The following is a 25,111-nucleotide window of genomic DNA, read 5'->3' as shown; positions in this document are numbered from 1 at the left end:
GACATTGAAATTGGGTCTCAAAAGAACTGTTGGTCCAGAAAGAAACTCACTACAGACTGATTCATTTGCCTGTCAGCATACCTATTATTGCTCGTCTCACATTCAGTTCTTATAAGTATATCTCTAGTGACACATGATCTCGCTCATCTAGGGGAAATGATGAACAACATAGACTGATGAACAAGAACAGAACCAGAAACAAGGAGGCATCGATCTTACTATCAGGCCTCAGAGGGAGGGTAGGGGAGGGTGGGGAGAGGGGGGAGAGATCAACCAAAGGACTTGTGTGCATGCATATGAGCCTAACCAATGGTTAAGATCAACAGGGGGTTGGGGCATCTGTGGGGAGGGGTGTGGGATGGGAATGGGGGGATGAGGACAAATATGTGATACCTTAATCAATAAAGAAATTAAAAAAAAAGAAGAAGAACATATCATGGTGATGAAAAGCACAGGGCTTGGGTTTTGGAGACAGACTTAGGTTCAAATTTCAGCTCTGCCCCTCGATAAATTGTGAGAGTTGAAGCAAGCCCCTTACTTAATCTCTATGTACTTCAGTTTACTCATCTGTAAAGCAGAAATAATAACATCCTGGTATCATGAGTAAATGAGTAAATTAAATAAGAAAGCATTGAGCATGGCTTCACATATTAGAAAACAGTTATTTCCCTAGCCGATGTGGTTCAGTGGATAGAGCATCGGCCTATGGACCAAAGTGTCCCAGGTGTGATTCCGGTCAAGGGCATGTACCTTGGTTGCGAGCTCCTCCCTGGCCTGGTCCCTGTTCGGCGCTCGTGCAGGAGGCAACCAATTGATGAGACCAATTGTTTCTCTCACATTGATGTTTCTCTCTATATATCCCTCTCTCTTCTACTCTTCCTAAAAATCAATGGAAAAATATCCTAGGGTGAGGATTAACAAAAAACAAACAACAACAACAACAAAAAAACCCAGTTATTATTATGACTTGTGACTTTTATGCATTTAAAAAAATAAAAATGAAAGTTTTAAAATTGCTTTATATCAACAAGTGAAATTTTATATTGTTTGTATCTGAGGTCAAATCATGCCATTAAATCGAAGTGTTTACATAGTTGACTTATATTCTTTTTGAAGTAAGGCAGCACATAAATAAATTAGAGGATAATTTGTTATAAGGCACACTAACCTCATGCTAGAAGAAAATTAAAATGTGAAAATCAGAAAATGGCAACTATGTGTAAGTCCTAAGTAGGGCATCTGTGAATATTTTCCAGCTAGAGAAAACCACATGCATATTCTTAATTGGTTTGTGGCTAATTCTTTTACCGCACATATTAAGACCACAAGTCAAAATGAAAATGTATTCTCAAACCGACATTAACCATATACTGGATAATTTAATTCTGCTCGTAAAACCTCCTCTCATATTGGCATCTAGACCACCAAGCGCTATTTTAGATGAAGATTTCAATAATAATGACTGACTATACTTTGGGACTACTTTTATATAAAACCGTATATCACAAAGTTTTTTAATTTCTTATTTCTATTTCTTTATTTCAGGTACTAATTAATACATGACAGATTATTTGTTAAAGTGGGTCAGCATGATTTATATTTACAGAGTGTCCTGTGCATCTAGCTCTAGTTGTAGTTAATAGATTTTCAATAAACACTGTCAATTTATGGTGATAATGGTGACAGTATCTTTCGTTTATTTAATCACTCATAAACAATATGTATTTAATACCCACTATGTTCCAAGCACTACTTTAGACAAAACTCCAAGGAAGTAAAGAGGAACCAGCCTTATGTTACCAAATAATAAATACATTTATACATAAAAATACTACATAAATAAACAACAATGAACAAAACGGATAAAGACCCAAACTTTGTGGAACATACATCTTGGTAGAAACAAATAAATGTATAGTATGTCCTTTAATGTTTAGAAGAAAAATAAGAGATGGAAGACGCTGACGATGCCTTGCCATACTAGCAGTCCGCAGATATGCGTCACTGCAGATTGCCCAGGACCAAACCAGAGAGGTCGGACCTGCAATACCACCGTTTGTCCACCATCCAGAGCTGAAATATCATTGCTGTTATGAACACATTAACAACTGCTGGACATGGAAACCGGGACTCAAAAGAACTGTTGGCCCAGAGGGAGGCTCACTACAGACTGATTCATTTGCCTCTCAGCATAACCATTATTGCTTGTCTCGTTTTCAGTCCCTATAAGTGTATTCCTAGTATCACATGAGCTCGCTCATCTAAGGGAAATGATGAACAGCATAGACTGAGGAACAAGAACAGCAATGATCGGACTGTCGGACCTCAGAGGGAAAGTAGGGGAGGGTGGGGACAAGGGAGAGATCAACCAAAGGACTTGTGTGCTTGCATATGAGCCTAACCAATGATCACGGACAACAGGGGGAGGGGGGCTTGCGTGTGGGGGGGCATAAAAGGGGTTAGGAAGTGCTAGCAGTAAGGGTGGGGGAATTATTTTGTTTCAGGGAGATGAGGAAGGTGAATCTGAGAAGGTAACATTAGAGCAGTAAACAATCAAGTCTTGTGGGTCTCTGGAGGAAGAACATCTAGGCAACCTGCAAAGGCCCTGAGTCAGGACCTTGCTTATCCCATCCAAAGAACAGTAAACAGTAAGGAAGTCAGGGAGGCTTGGTAGAGTGAGGGAGATGGGAAGGGGCTAGAGAAGCAATTGGAGAGCTAGGAGGAGGGAGATTTAGAAGGCATTGTAAGGTCACATAGGTCGTCCAAGGACCCTGGTTTAGATTTGAGTGAAATGAGAGATTTTGAGCAGAAGAGTGGCATGATCTAATGTGCATGTGAAAAGGATGATGGTGGCTACTTGTGAATAACTAATGAACTGTAGGAGGGCAAAGGTTGAGGCTAGAGCCGTGGTCGGCAAACTTCGGCTCGCGAGCCACATGAGGCTATTTGGCCCCTTGAATGTGGATCTCCCACAAAATACCACGGCCTGGGCGAGTCTATTTTGAAGAGGTGGTGTTAGAAGAAGTTTAAGTTTAAAAAATTTGGCTCTCAAAAGAAATTTCAATCATTGTACTGTTGATATTTGACTCTGTTGACTAATGAGTTTGCCGACCACTGTGCTAGGTCATCACTTAGGAAGTTCTTGTACTAATTCAGATGAGAGATGATGTGGCTTAGATCAGGATTGCTATGTACATAGTGAAAAGAGGTTAACTTTTAAAGATAGAGCCAATACATTTTGCAGATTATTGGTACAGAAGAATCCAGGAAGAGATCAATGGTTTTTTACCTGAGTAATGTGAAGGACGGAGTTGCCATTTACTGAAAAGGAGAATGGAAGTGTGGGGAGAGGAAACTGGGTGTTTGATTTTGAAAATGTTAGCTTTCAGTTACCTTTTGGATTTCTAAGAGGAAATGTTGAGAAGATGTTAGATATATGTTAGCTGCAGTTCAGAAGAGAAGTCTGGATTGGAGATAAATAAAGAGTTTTATACCATATATTTGGACGAGGTCTTTCAGGTAAGCAGTCTTAGATAGAGATAATTAGAGATCCTAGGATACTGCTGCGAGGGCCTATTCCTTTACTGGAAATGCAAAGGAATCAACCAAAGAGACTGAGAAAAACCATCCAGGAAGTAGGATAACCAAAAGAGGGTGGTGTCCATCCTGGCAGCCGGAAGAAGGAAGTGTAGAGCTAAATTAAGTGCTCCTGCTAGTAAGTGATTTTGATAAGGAAACTAAGAACTGAGAATAAACCATTGGATTTGGCATTAGGGAAGTCATTAGTGGCACTGTTTCAGTGGAGGACAAAAACTTGACTAACTTGATTTAAAAAAAAAGATGAGACCCTGGCTGGGGTGGCTCGGTGGTTGAGTGTCGACCTATGATCCAGGAGGTCATGGTTCTATTCCCGGTCAAGGCACATGCCTGGGTTGCAGGCTGGATCCCCAGTATGGGTGTGCACAGGCAGCCAATCAATGATTCTCTCTCATGATTGATGTTTCTAGCTCTCTCTCCCTCTCCCTTCCTCTCTGAAATCAATAAATTATATATTAAATAAAAAAGAGGATGAGAAGAGAGGAAGCAAAGACAAAATACGGACAACTTGTTTGAGGAGTTTTGTCATATAGAGGAGCAGAGAAATAGGGTAGTAGAAGAGAGGGACTAAGAGAGGGCTGTATTTTTCAAGAGGGCAGATGCTATAGAATGTTTTAAATCTGAAGGGAATCATCCAGTAAAGATAGAAGAGGTGATAATGCAGAAGAAAAAGAGGAACATTGTTGGAGCAGTGACCTCCCGTAGGCAGGAGGGGTAAGATCTGGTACACAAGTGGAGACTTGGCCTCCGGGTAAAGATAGATCATCCACAGTAGTGGAAGAGAAGATCAAGTTTGTGCGTACAGATGTCAATGCATCAGTAGATGAGGGAGATTGTGGTATTTCTCATTGCTCCTATTTTCTTAAAGAAATAGGAAGCAGGTCATCAGTAGAGAATGAAGAATGTTGGAGACCAGAGATGAAAGAAAACATAAGAATAATTATTATGTGGAGAAGTGACTTGGCCATTGAAATGTAGTGGGATTACTGGGCGGCTCTCTGGGCCCAGTTGAGATTAGTGGTCATGAGTAGAAAGTAGTATCAGTAAGTTTGTGTTTGTCCCCAATCACAGTTAGTTTTCTGAGTACAGGTACAGAATTGGTGAGGAAAGGGATTTTAAAATGTGAGATGCTCATCAAGTCCTAAAGGAATTACTGAAACATAACATCAGAGCCATGAAAATATTTAGAATCATATCTAAGAACTCTTTCTGGTTGTTATGAATATGAGAAAGGTGTGGCAAAAAACAATCAGATCTTATGAATCAGTAGAATAAACAATTGATTTTAGGGGGTCTGAAATTATATATCATCTAAAAATAATTGCCCTATTGGTCTTTCATGGCACCTGAAAGTTCCACCATTGGCATTGTTCTAAAAAAAGTATGAATTTTTCATGCACAGAGACAGTGTCTATACTTTTTAATCTCTAGAATTTAACATGATGCCAAGAAGACACAAATGCTAAATAAATATTTACTGTTATTTTGAATGGAATGGAATGAAGGGCCACCATCATTCATTAATTTTCATTCAACAAGTCTTTATTGAGTAGAAGGCAATGCGCCAGATATTACAAAAGTTTCCAAGATGAAGAACATATTTATATGAACCTGTTGACAGTATTGGGACATCAGTAGATAGACACTTATTAGCAGAGGTGTTTTGTTTTTTTTTAATCACTACCCATTGATACATAGCAAAATATAGAAGTGTACAGGAGGGTATGTGAATGGCCATGCCTATCTGCTGATGGGGTCACTACAAAGGCACTGAACAAAGTTCTTGAAGTAATACAGACACAATTCCTGTACTTTAGAACTTCAACCCAACACAGAAGGAAGCCCTGATGTTCCATGGAGGAAATGCCACCTTCCTGTCACTGGTAAAATAAGTGGGTGGGTGGAGGTAAAATGCCTGTCAATATCTGTGATTTTACTGGAAATTAGAACCACATGTGTTGGAAGTGAAACCTTACAAATGCTGATTTCTTCCTATCTGCCAAACTGGAAAATACACAACCCTGGATCAAGAAGAGCCTTTTTAAATCCGATACTTACCACTTCAACCACAAAATTCATTCTAAGTCAGCTTTTTTCCTGGGAGGTAAGATTTTTTTGCTAGTTAGAAAAATTGATTTTCTCTTTTCTATTTTTTTTTCAATTCAGGGGTGTGTTTCTAATTACAAGATGAACAGATATTTATATGTGCTTACAGAAGCTCATCTTTGAATTTGCTAGAGGAGAACATTCATGGTTATGCTAATCGTTTATGTCCTCTTTAAAATATGATCAAATTCCATTAATCTGGACTCCATTAATTCAGAATTTTTGTTAGGTTTATCTGATTTTGGCTGTAATTTATAATATACTAGAGGCCCGGTGCATGAAATTTGTGCATGGGGGAGGGGGTCCCTTCAGTCCAGCCTGCACCCTCTCCAATCTGGGACCCCTCGGACATCCTTCTCACAATCCTGGACCGCTGGCTGCTAATCGCTCACCTGCCTGCCTGCCTGGTGGCCCCTAACTGCCCCCCTGTCAGCCTAGTTGCCCCTAATTGCCCCCTGCTGCTGGCCAGGTCACCCCCAACTGCCCCCTCCCTGCTGGCCTGGTCGCCCCTAACTGCATCCCCCCCCCCCGCCAGCCTGGTCACCCCCAACTGCACCCCTGCTGGCCTGGTCACCCCCAACTGCCCCCCTGCTGGCCTGGTCACCCCCAACTGCCCCCCTGCTGGCCTGGTCACCCATCACAGCCTCTCCGCCAGCCTGGTCGCCCCATGTAGCCTGCTGTTCAGTCGTTTGGTCATCCCTCACTAACACCCCTGCCGGCCTGGTTGCCCAACTCAGTATTGGGACATTGAACAAGACATGCTTGTTCAATCATTTGGTCGTCTCTCACTAACCCCCCTGCCAACCTGGTCGTAGGCAGCCATCTTGTGAGGGTGTGATGGTCAATTTGCATATTACCTTTATTATATAGGATGACTTTTTATTATTATTCTTTAATTAGACCAGTGATGGCAAACCTATGACACACGTGTCAGCACTGACATGCGTAGCCATTTCTGATGACATGCGGCCGCTGAGGCAGCCGCATGCCAAGGATAAAACATTTGCTGCTCCTGAGGATGAAACATTTGCGAAATAATGTTTTTTCCTCAAAGTGACACACTACCCGAGTTATGCTCAGTTTTTTGGCGAAGTTTGACACACCAAGCTCAAAAGGTTGCCCATCACTGAATTAGACTGTCAAGGGAAAAATGCACTTACTATGTGTCCGGCATTCTAGGCTCAAGTAATACAGCAGTGAACAAAACAAACAAAAATTATTGCCCAGATGGAACATTCTGGTTTGAATGAATGAGTAAATTTACTCGTGACATATGTACAACAGCTAGAAAATGAGTCTCAGCATATTTGACATCTCTTTCTAGTAATCTGTCCAAAATTGCTATTACTTGAAAATAATGTAAATAAAATAATCATTTATAATATCCTGTAAATGATCATTTTTTAATGGCTTTATATTAAATTTCTCTCCCTAATCAGTCAGGTTTTGATGTAAAAATAAATTAAATAAGCCTAGGGAGTCAACCTTGAGTGTCACCATAATACTCTAACATTGCCTTTTTGTTGTTAATGTCTTAAGCATTTCCTAATTTGCTTTCTTATAAGTTTTATAATTTGCTTTCTTATAACCCAGTATGGTATTACTTATCCTCATTTCACAAGAGGCTAAGGTTCAGCAAAACTAAGTAACTTTTCCAAGATAGCACAGCTAACAACTATGGCAGATAATGTTGATGACAGTACTAAGCTCCATATACAGGGCACTTGGATGAGAAGCCTGGAGTTACAGCATCTGATGATTAAGACCAACAGAGAGGAGATTACAGAGGAGAAAGGCAGAAAGAGCCTAGATCCTTGGGGTGTCATTGAATTATCAAGCCAGCTCTGTGCTAACTACACCTACAACCTGATATAAATAAAGCCCCACCTGTTCAAGTCACAGTGCTTGGGTTTTTTTGATATTTGCATCATAGAAGACATCTGACTGATAAGTCTGAGAACTGGAAATCAAATGTAAAACTCTGAAGCCCTTGTTCTTTCCGATGGAACAATCTCAGTACTCATAACTCACTACAGGTATTCTTCACTTTATAAAGAGAATGTGTCCCTCAAAAGCCACATGCAAATAATTTAAACATAGTCAATTTAGAATGCATTGATTAATTTTAAAAGAAATCTATAATAAATGATCTTATGAACGATTTGGAGGATATTTTTATGACATTAAATAGGAAATTAAATGGTGGTTGGCAAGTTTTTGCTAACAGATGTATTTCTTCAAATTGTGCTATGTGTGTTCCAAATTTACAATGCAATTTTACTGTCAAGAATCTGAGAAGGCAGGTTAGTAGGACCTAAAAGGATTAACCTACACCCACTAAGATGGCAGTAACCAACAAGATACTAACAAGTGTTGGCAAGGATGTGGAGAAATTGGAACCCTCATACACTCCTGCTGGGAATGTGAAGTGTTACAGCTGCTTTAGAAAACACTGTGGCAGTTCCTCTAAAGGTTAGGCAGAGTTACCATATGACACAGCAGTTCTATTTGGAGTTCTATTTCTAAGTATCTGCCCAAGAGAAATGAAAACATATTGTACACGAATGTTAATAGAAGCATAATAGCCAAAAAGTGAAAACAACCCAAATTCCACCAACTAATGAGTGGGATACATCCATACAATGGAACATTATTCAGCTAGAATAGGCATCCATAGAGAATGCTGGAGCAGTTGAAGAGAAACAGTGAGTGACTACTAATAGATACAGGGTTTCTTTGTGGCATGAGGAAAATGTTCTAAAATTGATTGTGGTAATAGTTGCACAACTCTGTGACTATACTAGAACTCTGTGAATGGTACACTTTATATGAGGTGAATTGTATCAGATATTGAACCACAAAGCTGTTACATTTTTTTTTTAATATATTTTATTGATTTTTTACAGAGAGGAAGAGAGAGGGATAGAGAGTTAGAAACATCGATGAGAGAGAAACATCGATCAGCTGCCTCTTGCACACCCCCTACTGGGGATGTGCCCGCAACCAAGGTACATGCCCTTGACCGGAATCGAACCTGGGACCCTTGAGTCCGCAGGCTGATGCTCTATCCACTGAGCCAAACCGGTTTCGGCAAAGCTATTACATTTTTTAAAAATTAACCAACCAACCATGATCAGGAGATAAGTAAAAGGGTCCAGGAAATAGCAAAAATCCTGAAGGCTCTAGGCTCCCCGTCAGTCTGGCACTGCTAGTTTTTCTGTGAGCTTGGACGGTGGGGTTTACTCCCATAGTGCCCTCATTTTCACAATTCTGAAGTGGACTTAGCAATGAGACTCTAGTTTTCTTGTCCTCTTGGCCTTTTTTTCATCTCCTGGAGACTATCTTACCCCCAAGGCAAGGGGTGAGATTAATGATTGCTCAGACCCTTGTTAGAATCCTGGTTCCCCGTGTCTTAGCCAAGGGACTTTGGGGAGACAAGAGGAGCTCTCCAAGCCCTCGGAAAAGGGGAATAATAATAGTTACCTCACAAGGCTGAGTTGAGCATTGAAGCCATAAGCACATGAAGTACACACGAAGCACATTGCTTAACACATTGTGTACTGTTCACCAGTGCGACCCATTTATGATCTCTTCCGTCATCCCTTTAATACCCGACCACGACTCTGTTTAACCCCTGCTCAGAATGAAAGGTGTGAGCTCCTTGCCCTTGGCTAGAAGGCCATGTACACAGCTAGTAACTCCGGGCTTTACCATGTACTCAGAAAGATGTCTAGTTTTTACCCAGAATTTCTTGAATGAAAAGGTGTTACTTTCTATGATTTATTTCATCACTATTATTCTGAGTACCTAACAGGTGGAGAAGAAGAGCAAGTTTGGAAGGTAATTCTCTTCCATATTGATGAGACCTAGACAGCATCTATTAAGTATGCCCTGCGACCTGGTTCTCTACATGATTTCAGCAGAAAAGTAAGGAAATTAGAGGTAAGGCAGTCAGGCCAACCCAGATTCAGAACCCGCCTCTCCCTCTCTGTAGCTGTGTGGCCCTGGGCACATTGCCTAACCCTGCTAAGCCTCAGTAGCCTTGCTTATGAAAATTGGGGGGGGGGGGGGGGGGGTCTTAGGTACATCACAGGGTTGTATAGGGAATTAAATGAGGTAGCACATATAAAGCTTTTAGCTCAGTGCTTCCCAAACAGTAAGGCTCAATAAGTAGTTTGTGAAATTTTTGAGAGAAAAATAGTGTGCTTCAAATACATTACTGAAGGCTTGCTTTTTTTTTTTATCCTCACCTGATGATATGGTTTTTTTTTTGTTATTATTATTATTATTATTACTGATTTCAGAGAGAGAGAGAGAGAGAGATCAATGTGAAAGAAAAACATCAATTGGCTGCCTCCTGTATGTGCGGACTGGGGATCGAACCTGAAATCCTTTGGTGCACAGGATGACACTCCAACCAACTAAGCCACCTGGCTAGGACTGAAGGCATTCTTTTTTTAAAAAGATTTTTTAAAAAATAGACAAAGGTGACCAACTTATCCCAATTTGCCAATTTTTCAAGTTAATGGTTTTATTTCCATCTTTAACAGTAACAGAGGAGTCCAACACAGACTGATGTACATGGGTATGGTTGAAATGTAACATAGAAATATTTGAACTATCTACATGGAAGAATGGAAAGGGATTTTTCTCAGATCAACCTTTTCCTGTGTTACAGTCTCTGAATAGTAGAAACTAAACATGCATCCCCCCACCCCAATTTAACTTAGTATGTAGTAATATAACTTTTATGATCAATCATTTGTCTTTAAGCATAAAACTTGAAGAGAGTTTGGCTGCCTGGTGGTCTTGGCTCCTGTAGTCTGGTATTGTTAGAACATATCAAAAGAGCATTTCTACAAAGCCCTCCTCAACTCCAAGTAGAAAATGATTCTTTCATTCAATTATTACTTTCAGTTTTAAACCCAAAAGTCCTGTGCCCCAGGAAACTCCTTAGACTCAGGAAAACCAGGAAAGTTGCTCAGCCTACTTGACACCAAATTTAATTCATTGCTAACTATGGCCCTGGCACTGTGACACACACTTTAAAAGCCAAATTTCATTTAAATAATTAGAACAAACCTGTGCAATCGGTTCTATTTTAGGCCCATTTCAAAGATGAGGAGAAGTCAAATTTGGAGAAATTGGGTAAATTGCCTAAACCTTAGAAGGAGGATAGCTTTGGGATTTTTAAGCGAAGGTCCTTCTAAAACTGTCCTGCTGTATAACCATTGGGCTCCTGCCCCCAGTTCCCTATCAATGAATTAAAAGGTTAGAAAGGTTATAGAAAACCTTGCCCCCCAGAGTGAAAGTATTAACGGTGTGAAAGTGTTGTGGTAGCTTCACTTATCATGGTTAGGGAGCTGGGGGTAATCAGGGTGTCTGTTTGATCTTGGGGCCCATTTCTTGGGTCCCTGCGGGAGGTGAAGGACTGGCTGAACTGCCGTGGGATTGCTTATTTAAAGTGTTGAGGAAGGAACCTACCTTTTCAAGTGCACCACATACTTTGTGTCTAGGTAGGTGGGCTTCCCGGTATTCCAGGTACAAGTCATGTTGCCTGAATATTCATAAATTACGCAAGTTACCTCGTCAGGGACATCTGGTGGATCTGCAACAAAATGTATCACTTAGGAGCCACCATAGAAACATCGAGTTCTTTATAAAGAGAAAAGTTCTTTTCCATTTCATTTGGGAAAACAGGTCAATCCCCCTCAGCACTTCTCTCATTCATTCCCTACCACCTCACCTTGCGACCCACTCTGCCATCAAACACTGCTCCTTTCCTTTATAGATTTCTCTATATACTCTACTTCTTTGGGGATACTAATGTGATCAAGTTCCTCCCATCAAAAAAAAAATTTTTTTTCACCCTCCTAAGCTCTCTTCTCTTAGCTACTACTGTATCTTTCTCCTTTTCTTAATAGCTAATTTTTTTTTTAAAGAATTCACTGTACTGGTCTTTTTCTTCATCTCCTATTTACTTGTAAACCCCAACAACCAAGATTCAGCCCACAGTTCCACCAAAACCACAGTTGATAAGGTTTTTAATGATTTCCTAATCAATAAATCCCATGATCTCTTTGCAGTCATTATTGACCTTGACCTCTGCAGCATTTAGTATTTGGGCCACACCCTTCTTGAAATCTTCTGTGTCTTTTGGCTCCTGTGAAAGAGTTCTCCAAAGGGTTTTTCTACTTCTCCTCTGGCATCTATTCCACTTTAAAAGTCTAGTGTTTATACCTACTATTAAGTATTATTCAGCCTTAAAAGGAAAGGGAATTCTGACATGCTACAACACAGATGAACCTTGGAGACATTATACTAAGTAAAATAAGTCAGACACAAAGGAGAAATATTGTATGATTTTACTTACAGGAGGTATCTAGAAGAGTCAAAGTCTTAGAGATAGAAAGTAGAATGGGAGCATCGTGGTTGTCAGTGGTTGAGGGTAGAGAGGAATGGGAAGTTGATGGTTAATGGATACAGAGTTTCAGTTTTGCAAGATGAAAAGCGTTCTAGAGATGAATGGTGGTGATGGTTGCACAGCAATGAACTCAATGCCACAGAACTGTACACTTAGGAATTGTTAAAATGGTATGTTTTATGTTGTGTCTATTTCACCACAGTAAAAAACAAGGTTTTTTAAAATGTTGGTAACCACAGAATTCTATTTCAAGGTTCTTTCTCCCTTCCTCCACCCCTCCTCTGTGCTTTCTCTGAGTGGCCATATTATAGAGAACATTATTAGATTTTGTCTGCTAGCATTTTTCCTTTTTCAGCACTGACATCTCCCTCACTCCCAACCTCATCCCCTCACTACCCCAAGCTGTCAATCACTAGGCTCCACAGAGAAGTATGCCCTTGACCTAGGCTGATCAATCAAGTATTTCTCTTGGGAATGACCACATGACTCAAGATGAACCAATCAGAATTCTCCCAGGGACTTTTTCAGGAGCCATTGTAAAAGAGGCACCCTCCTTCCCCCTGAAATTACTGTCTCTGAGTAATAGGAGCTGTGAGTTGCTGGTGGCCATCTCCCTGTCATAGTGAAACTGCCTACTTAAGAATGAAGTCAACACAGGGGAAGACAAAACCCAAGAGATGGGAAAAGATCAGAGAGTTCTGATGACAGTGTTTGAGCCCTTGGAGCTGATGAAACCCCAACAAGTATGGAACAGCACCTGGAATTTTCAGTTGCACCATCCAGTAATAAATTACCAAGAAAAAGATAACGAAAGAAGTATGGAAATACTGAGTTATATACTCACTGATTATATACTCACTTTCTCAGGTGCTGCTCTCTCAGCTTGTGCCTACATGTGCAATCCTGTCTGGTAAACTAGGCTATTCAGAGAATGACCAGATAAATGGCAGAATGGGGGCTCATAAAAAGTAAATCTACAGACATTTATGCACCTGAAGTTATACCCAAAGATTTATCTTAAATCTAAATATACTCCTTGCACTTCATCTGCAAATTACATACCAAGAATATTACTTGTAAAATCAGAAATAAATATGCAAAAAAGTTATCCTCATTGCAAATTGAAAAGATAATAGATGCCATTTAGACCTATATAAATGGCAAGAATTTTGAAAAATGGCAATCCTCAGTGTTGGAATGGACAAAGGACAATCCTCTAACACACTTGTGCAAATTGCTGCAGCCTTTATGGAGAACACTTTACATATCATAATCTTTAGAAGCTAGAGTAATATCTTGCAACCCAGCAATTTTGCATCTAGGATTGCATTCTTAATGAAATATTCATGGATATACAAACTATTTAGCTAAAAAAAAAATTTCCTCTTAAAGTACTGTTTATTGTAATAAAAATTTAGAAACAAACTTAATAACCTAAAATAAGGTTAAATAAACTATAATACACTCCTAAAATACATTCCAAAACAATGTAGAATACAATTATGTATGTTTAGTTAGTTTAGTAAGTAATTAAATAATGGTCATATGATAAAGTGAAAAAAACAAATTGTGAAATAGTATAGTATAGTGGTCTCATTTGAGAGACAGAGAGAGAGGGATTAAGGGAGAGAAAGAGAGAGAGATAGAGAGAGAAACTTGAAAGATACTCTGAATTATTAAAGAGGGATTCTTTTAGTAAGATTATGGGATATAGAGATCATGAGTATTTCTTTTTGCTGGTCTAAAATTTTTAAAACTTTATGCATTGACTGTGATTTGATTTTAAAATAAAAAATGATTTTCAAACAGTAAGAATAGACTAAAGTACTTTATAACATTTTTGTGAGTTGTAGCATTGAGTTACAATGGGGAGAAACAGGATGCCAAGTAGGGTAAAGAAAGCTTTACATTTTATTTGCACCTTAAAGGAGGTAGCTGTGGACACAGACATTTAAGTCAGTTTGAATATTGATTGAGTTGTGGTCCCTCAATGATTACAGTGATTTGTGCTGAAGTTATTTTTGTTTTCTGGTTTCAGATAAGAGTATCATTGAATTAGTCACCATGAAAGACAACTGTCACTATTTTGGGCTATGCTATTTATTCCACAGCATTCTATCTGAAGTGAATGCTCAGGGTTATAAATGTCTGATGGTTTATTAACTTTGCAAAAAAAACAAGTAGATTATATACACACACACAAATAAACACAATACCTATAATAATAAAAGCGTAATATGCTAACCAGACGTCCTTCTGGATGAAGCCGCGGTGGAGGGGGGCAGGGGGGCTGAGGCAGGGGCCGAGCCCCTTGCACGAACTTCATGCATCAGGCCTCTAGTTTGTAATATTAATGTGAAGCTACGTAAAGATGGGAATGTGAGTATGGTTATGAGAGTAAGACCAAATTGTTGTTAGATCTCATTTCCAGGTTATTCAACGTTCAAGAATAAAAACCTACTTTACAACTAGATACTAAAATATACCCTGAAATATACAAGAATGAGGCTTAAGTTTTTGCTCTCGCCTACCAATGCCATCCCTCCCCTATGGGGGCACTTATTAATCACAGGCCAGGATTCTAATTAATTTAGAGTCTAGACAGAGATCATTTTCTACTGAGAGCTCCTTGAAAGCAGAGTCTGTCATCCCTCTCCTAGCATTTAACACATTTTTAGTGCATAGCAATCTCTCGATAAAGAATATTTCATGAATTGATTGGATTGATTAATAAAATGATAATAATAAGCAGACTTAAAATGAAAAGAAACCCAGTGCTTCTGACAAAGATCACTCTTTAATTCCTTCTCCAAGGAGAGCACAAACCAACCTAATTGTGCCAGTAATACTTAAGAGCAATGCTGAAGATGAATATTCAGGATGTTTATTGGATAACAAGTCTGCTTTTATCAAGGTAAGTAGAGATCAAAGATGGTTAAAATTTAAGTCAAAGATATTTAAACTTTTAAATAAATGATTAAGTGGTGATGTGACTGTCCCATGCAATGTTTATTTTAATTTGGTATTTTTAAATGCATAAAGACATCTCATAGTGTTTGATTCCAGGAGTTGGTGTTATTCTGATAGAAGAAACTTCCCATAATAAGCATGCATTTAATCACAGACAAGAAACCAAGGTATGTTTAAAATTACGGCTACAAATGAAATTGTAATAATAAGTTTGTGTTTCACAAATTACACATTAAAGTACAGATCATTTTAAATATAGAGAGATAGATAACTTTTCAGGGAAAGCAGTGATTGATTTATCTTCTCTCTGTCTTTTATGACTTGTCTTCAGTCTAAAAATATACATATAATCATTCTGTTTAAAGCAGTAACGATAAATTGACATAGTAAAGCTCACAGGACAAATATCCTGTGATCAAAGTGATCCAGTAAAAGCAATGTGATTTCTAGAGTACCTCAAAAACCCTCAAAACCTTTCTTTGACCTACTTAAAAAGGAAGTCTTATTTGCTAAGAATGCAGAACCCAAGAACACAGGGGTTCTTCAATCCAGGGGTTTGAGTAAATTTTTACCTGGCAGTTACCATTTCGTACTCATAACCAGGGGTCTATGTGAGAAGTTACAACTCACAAAGTAAATAAAAGGAAAGAGTGATGTCCTTTCTAAGCAGCCATTTGCAGAGAATACGTGCTTCATTATATGGTCCTAGAAGGGCAGCAAAGGCCATTCCCTGACTTGAAGCATCACCCAATGGTTTCGGGGGGCTCAGAGGCCCTCAGCCAGCACTGGGAGAGCTACTGGTAGTGACCTATCACCCAAACTGCAGCACAGGGAAGAAGGCCATGCTTCTTTGGCCTCTTTCTTCCTCTGGCTTAAATCAAAAACTAATCTTTCCTCATAACTGTGGAAGTTGCTAATTTGCCCTCTGAAAAAATTATATATTATCTCAACACCCCCACCCCAAAGGATAAATAGTGAAGTAGTTAAACATTAAGGCTTATTTATATTTCCTGAGGATGTGGACAAGGTAAAGAGTCCTCATACATCAGATAAGATGTCTGCCTGTGGTTTCAATTCCCACAATTTAGGGCAAGTTTAGCATGTTGTTATCAGCAGGGGTCCTCAAACGTTTTAAACAGGGGGCCAGTTCACTGTCCCTCAGACCGTTGGAGGGCCCAACTATAGTTCAAAAAAAACTATGAACAAATTCCTATGCACACTGCACATACCTTATTTTGAAGTAAAAAAACAAAATGGCAAAAACACCCGCATGTGGCCCGCGGGCCGTAGTTTGAGGACACCTGGTTTAAGGCATACAGTTGCCAACCTTATTCTTTGACTCCAAAACATACTACTTCCTTTTCAACTACTTTTCTTCCTCAGTTTACTTCTACCCCCTCCCATATTTCTTCTCTATCTTAAAAAAATATATTTTTATTGATTTTTTTTTTTAAGAGGGAAGAAGGGGGAGAGAGAAAGAAACATTAATGTAAGTGTGGATCGATCTACTGCCTACCCACCTGAACATGTGTCCCTGACCGGGAATCAAACCAGCAACCTTTTGGTGCATGGGATGATGCCTAACCAACTGAGCCACACCAGCCAGGGCTTCTTCTTCTTCTTCTTTTTTTTTTTTTTTTTTGAAACTCTTGCAAGATCAGGCAACCAGAGTTAAATAGGACAATGACCTTATTTTAGGTCCCCTGCTTTTCAGTTATCCATTCTAAGGTCCAGGTGGTCTGGCTCTTACTAGGTAAGGTCTGGAGGTGAAGAAGGAAGAACTCAGATTTGATTCTCATAAGTGTAGAGGAAGAGAACATAGCACATACCCAAAGCCCTGTACCTTCACTGAAAATGGACCTAGATGTCATCTATATATATAAAAGCTAAGTGACTGGAATGACTGGAATGACCAGTCGCTATGACTCCCACAGCCCTCCCCGCTGCCGGCCCTGATCGGCACTGATCAGGGCAGGCTGGCAGGACCCAGTCTGTGCATAAATTCATGCACCAGGCCTCTAGTAGGGAATAAATATCTGGGTTAAAACAGTGCAGAACTTATTGGTCTATGTTTCATAATAGCACAATGAAAAATTAAGTATATAATTATGCAAATCAGCCCATATTACTCTAATAATTTAAACATCTTCAGAATGCTTGCACACAAATTGAATTTAGCAAATATGTTAAAGATTAACTATATTTTTTTCTTAATAATTAAAGTAATAAACATAATGATTCACAATTGGGGCAGTGGGATTACAAGCAGAGAATTGTATCAGAATCTTCAATGTTTTGTCCAAAGGATGTATTTTTAAGGGCTTAGGCACATTGGTTGTACTTTAAAGTGTATAAAGTGCTTTAAAATAAATTATTAAAATTAAGGACTTACCACAGTCAGTATAATTTGCCTCATTTTACAGATATGGAACTGAGGCTTGGATTTGTTAAGCAACTTGCCCAAGGTCACACAGCTGGTAAGGAGTATAGCAAGAACACAAAGCTAATTTTGCAACTGTTTTTCTCCCTAAATCTTAGCTTCAAAATTTTACAGTAGGATCTGCTTCAAAGTTGATGATATTAATTTGGAAAAATAAAAAACATAAGGGAAAAACAGATGAAAAACATTTAACACCTGAGTTTGTTGCCTCTCATGTATGCTGTATTGAAAATTGTTGGGGTTTTTTTGGAGTCATTGATAACATGGTAACATTTATAGAGTTCACATTAAAAATTCATATTTCAGTCTTCTTCTAAAGAGTAAAAAACTCTGGTAATATTGAGCCCTCACAAATGCTGGAGCTGGGCAGTGGCTGTCCCCAGTAGACCATATCTCTGCTCTCCTCTCTGCACAGCTTCCACCAGCTTTTGTAACTCATATTTTTCACCAACCTGGCCCCTGGAGACATTTAAGTTTGCAATCCCTGTAATAAACTAATATAAGAAGTAAATGATATCAACTTGCCTCTATTTTTAGACAAGTTGGTGATTACCAGTAATTGTTAGACGAGCTTTTATTTGGACTGTGAATGCACCCCACACACTTACATCCAGAAGAAATGTCTTTTCCACATATCAGTGTCTCTTGAGAATATCCAGGACATTCAGCCGTGCAATGCATGGAGGCACGTGGTTCCACAAAGTTGTCATACCGAAGCTTAGCTGTCGTTTTATTAATCCTTGTGATTTTCAATCCTTCTTTGATGTTATTTTTATAAAAATAAAAATTCCTTGGTTGGCAGTTCTTAATTGCTGCTTGGCAATATATGGAGATATTCATACCCATCTTAAAAATTGTGGCTGGTTCTACCCAGATGTGACCAGAGCAGTTTATATTTGTAATTCCTGGAAATAAGTAGATTAAAATAATAAATTCCATATAAAACATCAAAGCAGGAGATTAAAAAATAGGCTATTACTTTTAAAATGTATTCTTTCATATTAATTAAATGAATTCCATTGGGAAAAAGTTGGGGCACTAAATGTATCTTTTAATTGATTAGCTTATTGTCATGTATTTTTTACTATGCTTCTGTTAGACTCAAGAGCATGACAAAAGACTAGTATCAGCCTTTAAGCTTCTCTGTCTAAAGAGCAACTATAATTAGCTCTCTTATTGTAAAGCAGAGAACCAAGGCATTATGAGGCTACACCTTTTTTGAAAGGTAAGATTAGATATAACTCTTGGCACTACAGAATCCAAATCCCAACTAATCTATCAGTTTTTATTATTTTTTAGATAAAGACTACTTTTACCAGAAAATTCAGAGTTTAATGAATAAAACCATACTGTTACTTATGGCAGAAATCTATTGCTTGGTAACCACTTAAAATTCATTCTTAATTTAATAATATGGGAAATGTTCAGAATTTTTTTAAGTTAAAAAGAACATTGCAAAACAACATATGTAATTGTAATATACATTCATGTTAGAAAGAAATAGATGGATTAATTAAAGAGAAATACACTGATATTAACAATGAATTATTAAGTCAATTTTTCAATACATAGGAGTCAACATGGATTGCATAAGAATAGGTAAAAAAAATACATTAACTTCTCTTTTTAATAGGGTTCTTGGATTGGACAAAGGAATGTTAAACATGGGATATATATTATTTTTAATTTAGCAAAGCTATTTAAAAAGGGTAACATAAAATTCTAGTAGAAAACTTGGAAAAGGTAGTCTGGATTATATTAAAAATTTTCATAGCAGATTGAAAAATAATCTATCCTATCTAATAAAAGAGTAATATGCAAATTAACCATCACTCTGCTACACCCACAAGCCATGCCCATCAGCCACGCCCACCAACCAATCAGAGCGAGTATGCAAATTAACCCCAACCAAGATGGCTGCAGCCACAGAGAGCAGGAGGGAGGCTTGGGTTTCCCTGGCAATGGAGGAAGCCAAGCTTTCCACACACCCTGGCAGGCCCAGGCTTCCACTCAAGGGTACAAAGTTTCAATTATAGAAGGTAAATAAATTCCAACAGAAATGGCGGCAGCCACGGAGCTGGAAGAGCAGGAGGCTAGGGTTGCCCCGGGCAATGGAGGAAGCCAAGTTTCTGCAGCCCTGGCCAGCTCAGGCCTTCACTCCAGGCTACAATGTTTCAATTATAGAAGATAAATAAATTCCAACAGAAATGGCTGCCACCATGGGGTGAGCAGGAGGCTTGGCTCTGCTCCAGGCTACAAAGTTTCAATTGTAGAAGATCAATAAATTCCAGATACCAGGGCCTCCGCTTGGGTTGCTGGGGGGCGTGGCTGGCCTGCAAACCACCGCAGGCCCCTCTCCCAGGCCACCCCATGCCACAAGGGAACCCCCACCCTGATCTGGGACAGCCTTCAGGGCAAACCAGCTGGCCCCCACCCATGCACCAGGCCTCTATCCTATCTAATAAAAGAGTAATATGCAGATTGACCATCACTCCAACACACAAGATGGCTGCCCCCATGTGGTCAAAGATCCTGCCCCCATGTGGACACAAGATGGCCACCACAAGATGGCCAGCAGGGGAGGGCAGTTAGGAGGGACCAGGCCTGCAAGGGAGGGCAGTTGTTGGCAATCAGGCCAGCAGGGGAGGGCAGTTGGGAGGCACCAAGCCTGCAAGAGAGGGCAGTTGGGGGCGATCAACCCTGCAGGGGAGGGCAGTTAGGGGTGACCAAGCGGGCAGAGGAGGGAAGTTGGGGGCAAACAGGCTGGCAGGGGAGCAGTTAGACATCAATCAGGCTGGCAGGGGAGCAGTTAGACATCAATCAGGCTGGCAAGGGAGTGGTTAGGGGGTGATCAGACTGGCAGGCAGAAGCGGTTAGGGGCAATCAGGAAGGCAGGCAGGTGAGCGGTTGGGAGCCAGCAGTCCTGGATTGTGAGAGGGATGTCCGACTGCCCGTTTAGACACGATCCCACTGGGCAGTCAGACATCCCTCGAGGGGTCCCAGATTGGAGAGGGTGCAGGCTGGGCTGAGGGACGCCCCCCCCCATGCACAAATTTTGTACACTGGGCCTCTAGTATATATATAAAAGGCTAAGTGTCCATCCATCCAACTGATAGCTATGATGCGCATTGACCACCAGGGAGCAGATGCTCAATTCAGGAGCTACCATGACGCGCACTGGCCATTTAAAAATAAAGGGCACCATGGACCTGGTGCTGACAAACCAACACTTGGCTTCCCCCAAGTGGGACACAGGCCCCACCACCACCCCAGAGCGACACCCCATCAATTCACAGCCAACACTGCCAAGACCCCATAATGCAAAATGCAACCCACAGCTCAGCTCAGCCTGGAAACAATCACTGTGGGCATCAGGTAATGACGTCACATAGCAACGCCTGGCTTCCTCTCCCTAGCGATTAGCCTCCTTGGAGTTTCTTCAGCCCAGGAATACAACTTGCTTTATAGCCAGGTGCAAACATTTTACAATTTAACCAAATGTTTGTGAAGCATTTTTACATGCCTCATCTCATTTGATCCTCACAGAAATCCTGAAGTAGGTAGATAGGAGACTCGGTAGAATCCTATTTTCTTTTTCTTTTTCTTTTTCTTTTTTATATTTTATTGATTTTTTACAGAGTGGAAGGGAGAGGGATAGAAAGCTAGAAACATCGATGAGAGAGAAACATCGATCAGCTGCCTCCTGCACACCCCCCACAGGGGATGTGCCCGCAACCAAGGTACATGCCCTTGACCGGAATCGAACCTGGGACCCTTCAGTCTGCAGGCCGACGCTCTATCCACTGAGCCAAACCGGTTTTGGCGAGAATCCTATTTTCTTTTCATTAGCTGGAAAATGGAGATTTAGAAAGTTTAAAAACCTGACCCGACTGAAAAGAAGTAAGAAATGGTGGAACTTGAAAATGACTTCAGGTTTTCTCACTGCGCAGAATATAGCTAAATACTGCTGCAGTTAAATATTTTACCCTTTGTTCTACCTGCGTGATCTACAATAATAATCTGCTTCATGTTGATATTTACTGCTGTGTTTCTGACAATTACCTGAAAGAGAAGTTAGGGTTCTTCACTGGGCTGGGAAAAGTTCAGCTAGTTCAGAAAGCAGGTCTAATTAAGCAAGTTTATATATATATATATATATGGTTAAGTTGACTTGCACATGCGCAATATATATAAAGCTCTTGCTAGCGTCAATCACATGCATGTGTTTTGATCTGTCATTGTTGATCGTGAATTTGGTTGACGCTTCTATTATAGAGAAAGGGCGAATAGCAATACTAAAATATTTCTTCTAATTAATTTCCTTTCAATGTGCACAAATCTGTGCACCGGGACACTAGTATATAAAATAATATCTGATGGACAGCTGAAAGGTCTCTAATGCCACTTCACAGGGACCCATCTTATTTCTCTGTGCTCTGTATTAATCACTTGAATGATAAACAGAAGTCCTACTTATCATTTGCATTTTTCCAGAAGCCAGAAAAAGTAACTGGTGCCTTATTTCCCCCAAATCTTCTTGGATAGTGTTGGGCTGACTCTGGAAGTGTCCAATATCCTGCTGGAGGGATTCTAGTTCCGATGAGGAGGCTACCTCTATATCTCTAATATAATTGTGTCCCAGCCTGTAGAATACAGTTTTGCACTTGCCACTACTCTGAGTAACTTGCACCATCTGGAAAGTTTTCTCCGAGGCCTAGAACCCTGCCTTGGTGTTGCTTGTCACCCAGTAAATGAGTCCTTGCCATGCATCCCCAGGATACCATTGCCTCCAATAGAAACTCCTAAACACAAATGGCTGTGCTGTCTGAACTTCTGAGGATCCCCTTCCTGGATTCCTCAATACTGCTTATGTCTGTCCTAGTGCCAGACGTGTGTGTAAATTGTAGGAAGGGAATAATAACAGCACTGAAGACTGCTGCACAGAGTTGTTGTTGTGAGGGGTAAAAAGCTTAGCACAGTGTGCCTGACACACAATAACCCTCAATAAATGGTCTGTGGAATTGAATTCAATTCAAAATGTTTGATGGATTTTCATAGAACAGTTATAATAGTTCAGAGATAGAACATGCCAACTTGAAGTAATAAGCTCCTTATCAGAAATGTTTATATATGAGTTAAAGGTGGTTCCGTTAGGGATACATACTTGAGAAAGGAATCCTGCCTTAGGAAGGAGGGAGCCTTTTTTATTTCATTCCACATAATTCTTATGCTCATATAATTTTTCTCAACATAATAACTTGATTCTTCAGAGATCCTAGCATACATGACACCTTGGAAATATTAGACATTCAATATTTTATTTGAATAAAAGGTAACAATAGGTATTCAAAATACTGTACCTCCATGACACCAGTTGAAGAATGCGTAAAGAGCTATTACCACATCCCACTGAAATGTGACCTGATTCATGTCTGAAAGCAGGGAAAAGCTCTTTGTTCCTCTCTAGGAGAAAAATACAAAAAAGTTTAAATTTTAGTATTTTAATAAAAGGCATCACATTTTTCATAGCAGTTATTATTACCTTTGATAAAAACCTCTGATAAGGAAGAAAGGAGAGATGGAAGAAAGGAGGGATGGAAGAAAGAAGGAGGCAAATGGTAAAAAGTCACTAGTGTGTGAAGAGGTATAATATGGAGTAAAGCAAAAGAATGCCATTTAACACCCTTCAAAAATCACTATGAATTAGCTCAGTAGGACCTTTTGATCCTGGATATGATACAGTTCCTCTTGTCTAGTCTATCTCATCATAAATCTCCTTCTGCTCTAAATCCTGATGATGAACTTTCCTCCTGACCAGGTTATGCATCTAACAAGCTCCAGGAATATCAGTATTTGATGAGTAAAACTTAGGAAAAAACAAAAATCTCATAATCTCCAGAGAAAAGGCATTTAAAATGAAGAAAGATGAAGTGGATGAAGTGAAACAAATGTGTATGTGTTGTCACCAGTTAAATTTACAGAAAGCTCACTCATCTCTGGAGAGCTCAAAAGAAACATAATATAGAAATTGCCATGAGTTTACCACTGGAGTTACATTACTCAATTAATCAGTTTCTTACATTATTAGTAATTCAGTTATTCAATAATCAACATTTTTCACTTATTTTATCTGTTTAATTAAACCCTGAGCCTTTAATATACAACAACAAAACAAAATGCATAACTCATCAAATAGCATGAAATATCTAATAACATTTTTAAAAACTGGGGTTCTCATGACTCATGAACTAGGGAACTACTATTGTTAACAATAGTAGGTGTCATCTTTATAGATAATAGTGAAAACAAGCCCTAAAATATTTCAGAAGTTAACTACTCACCTACTAGACTATGCACAATAAATACTAAGGTGATTGATGTCAGACAATATTATAGATTCAACTATCATCCGTAACCACTGTATAAAATACCACAAGAACTTATAAGAGAAAATAATTTTGCCCATGTATTTCCAACAGGGAATACAGCTGTTTTTAAGTATTTGGATGTTCGTTTTCTCTTTACCTTTCAGTCTGTTTGAAGCACATAGTTCCACTTCAGAGCCAGGCCGGCATCACTTCTTCTTTCCCCACCGCCTGCCTGTCAATGATCACTTCAGAGTCTCAGCTATGAAGCAAGTGGAAATGTCAGCAAAGCCCTGACCTACATTTCAGATTCTTGAAGAGGAACTCAAACTGTCCAATTCAAAATGACTGGCTCTCATGTCACTATTTGGGAAAACCCAGATTATTGAAAGTGAACTGCTCTGTCAGTACTTTTTGTTTTCTCAGCTTAAGTTAGAATTACCTATCTCAACCGAAGAGCAGAACACATAAAGGTGCTCTGTCAAAATCTTTGACACCAAATACATGATGCTTAGTTTTAATTTGTAACAACATTGATATTAATTATAAATTTGTTTCTTAAGAAAAATTTTAAATGCTACTGTTGACCATTAATTTATTTTTTAAATATTTATTGTGGAAAGTATTATATAGGACATTCTTTCCCCCATTGATTCCTAGCCTGCCCCCAACCCGACCTCAGGCCTTCATCAACCTATTGTCTGTGTCCATGGGTTATATACAAGTTCTTTTGTTGATCACTGCCCACCCACCCACCCTCCCCCGCCTTCCCTCTGAGATTTCTCAGTCTGTCCTATATCTCTGGATCTATTTTGTTGATCAGTTTATTTTGTTCATTAGATTCCACATATGAGTGAGGTCATGTGATACTTGTCTTTCTCTGACTGGCTTATTTCACTTAGCATAATACTCTCCAGGTCCCTCCATGCTGTTTCAAAGGGTAAGAGAGCCCTCCTTTTCACTGCAGCATAGTATTTCAGACCTTTAATTTATTTAACAAGCATTTTTTAGTAGTATTTTGTGCCAGGTATTGTTCTGGGCATTAAAGGTATAATGGTTATTGATTATAAAACAGCTCCTTTGTTGTATTGTGTACAGTGATTACATTACAGATCAGTCGTTTTAAACTATGGTTCACAGTTTAGCAGGATTCTACAAGCTAATAATAAATTTACCAAATATTTGGTTGGCTTTATAGTAGGCATCACT

General features: G+C 39.4%; 1 protein-coding gene across 1 annotated transcript in view; it reads right to left on the bottom strand.

Annotated features, from left to right (window-relative positions):
- IL23R (interleukin 23 receptor) overlaps window positions 1–24,113 on the bottom strand; it is an 81,444-nt gene extending 57,331 nt beyond the window's left edge. The window contains exons 1-4 of the mRNA XM_054721122.1: window positions 24,063–24,113; window positions 22,898–23,000; window positions 18,146–18,442; window positions 11,188–11,311 (exon numbers count right to left, since the gene is read on the bottom strand). Of these exons, the coding sequence (XP_054577097.1) occupies window positions 11,188–11,311; window positions 18,146–18,442; window positions 22,898–22,967 (491 nt within the window). The 5' untranslated portion in view covers window positions 22,968–23,000; window positions 24,063–24,113. The remainder of the gene's footprint in view (window positions 1–11,187; window positions 11,312–18,145; window positions 18,443–22,897; window positions 23,001–24,062) is intronic.
- Between the last annotated feature and the right edge of the window lie 998 nt (window positions 24,114–25,111).

The sequence above is a fragment of the Eptesicus fuscus genome, chromosome 9 (genome assembly GCF_027574615.1).
Source record: "Eptesicus fuscus isolate TK198812 chromosome 9, DD_ASM_mEF_20220401, whole genome shotgun sequence".
NCBI lineage: Eukaryota > Metazoa > Chordata > Mammalia > Chiroptera > Vespertilionidae > Eptesicus > Eptesicus fuscus.
Note: the sequence above shows the minus strand (reverse complement) of the source record. Positions and strands in the feature narration are given on the sequence as shown.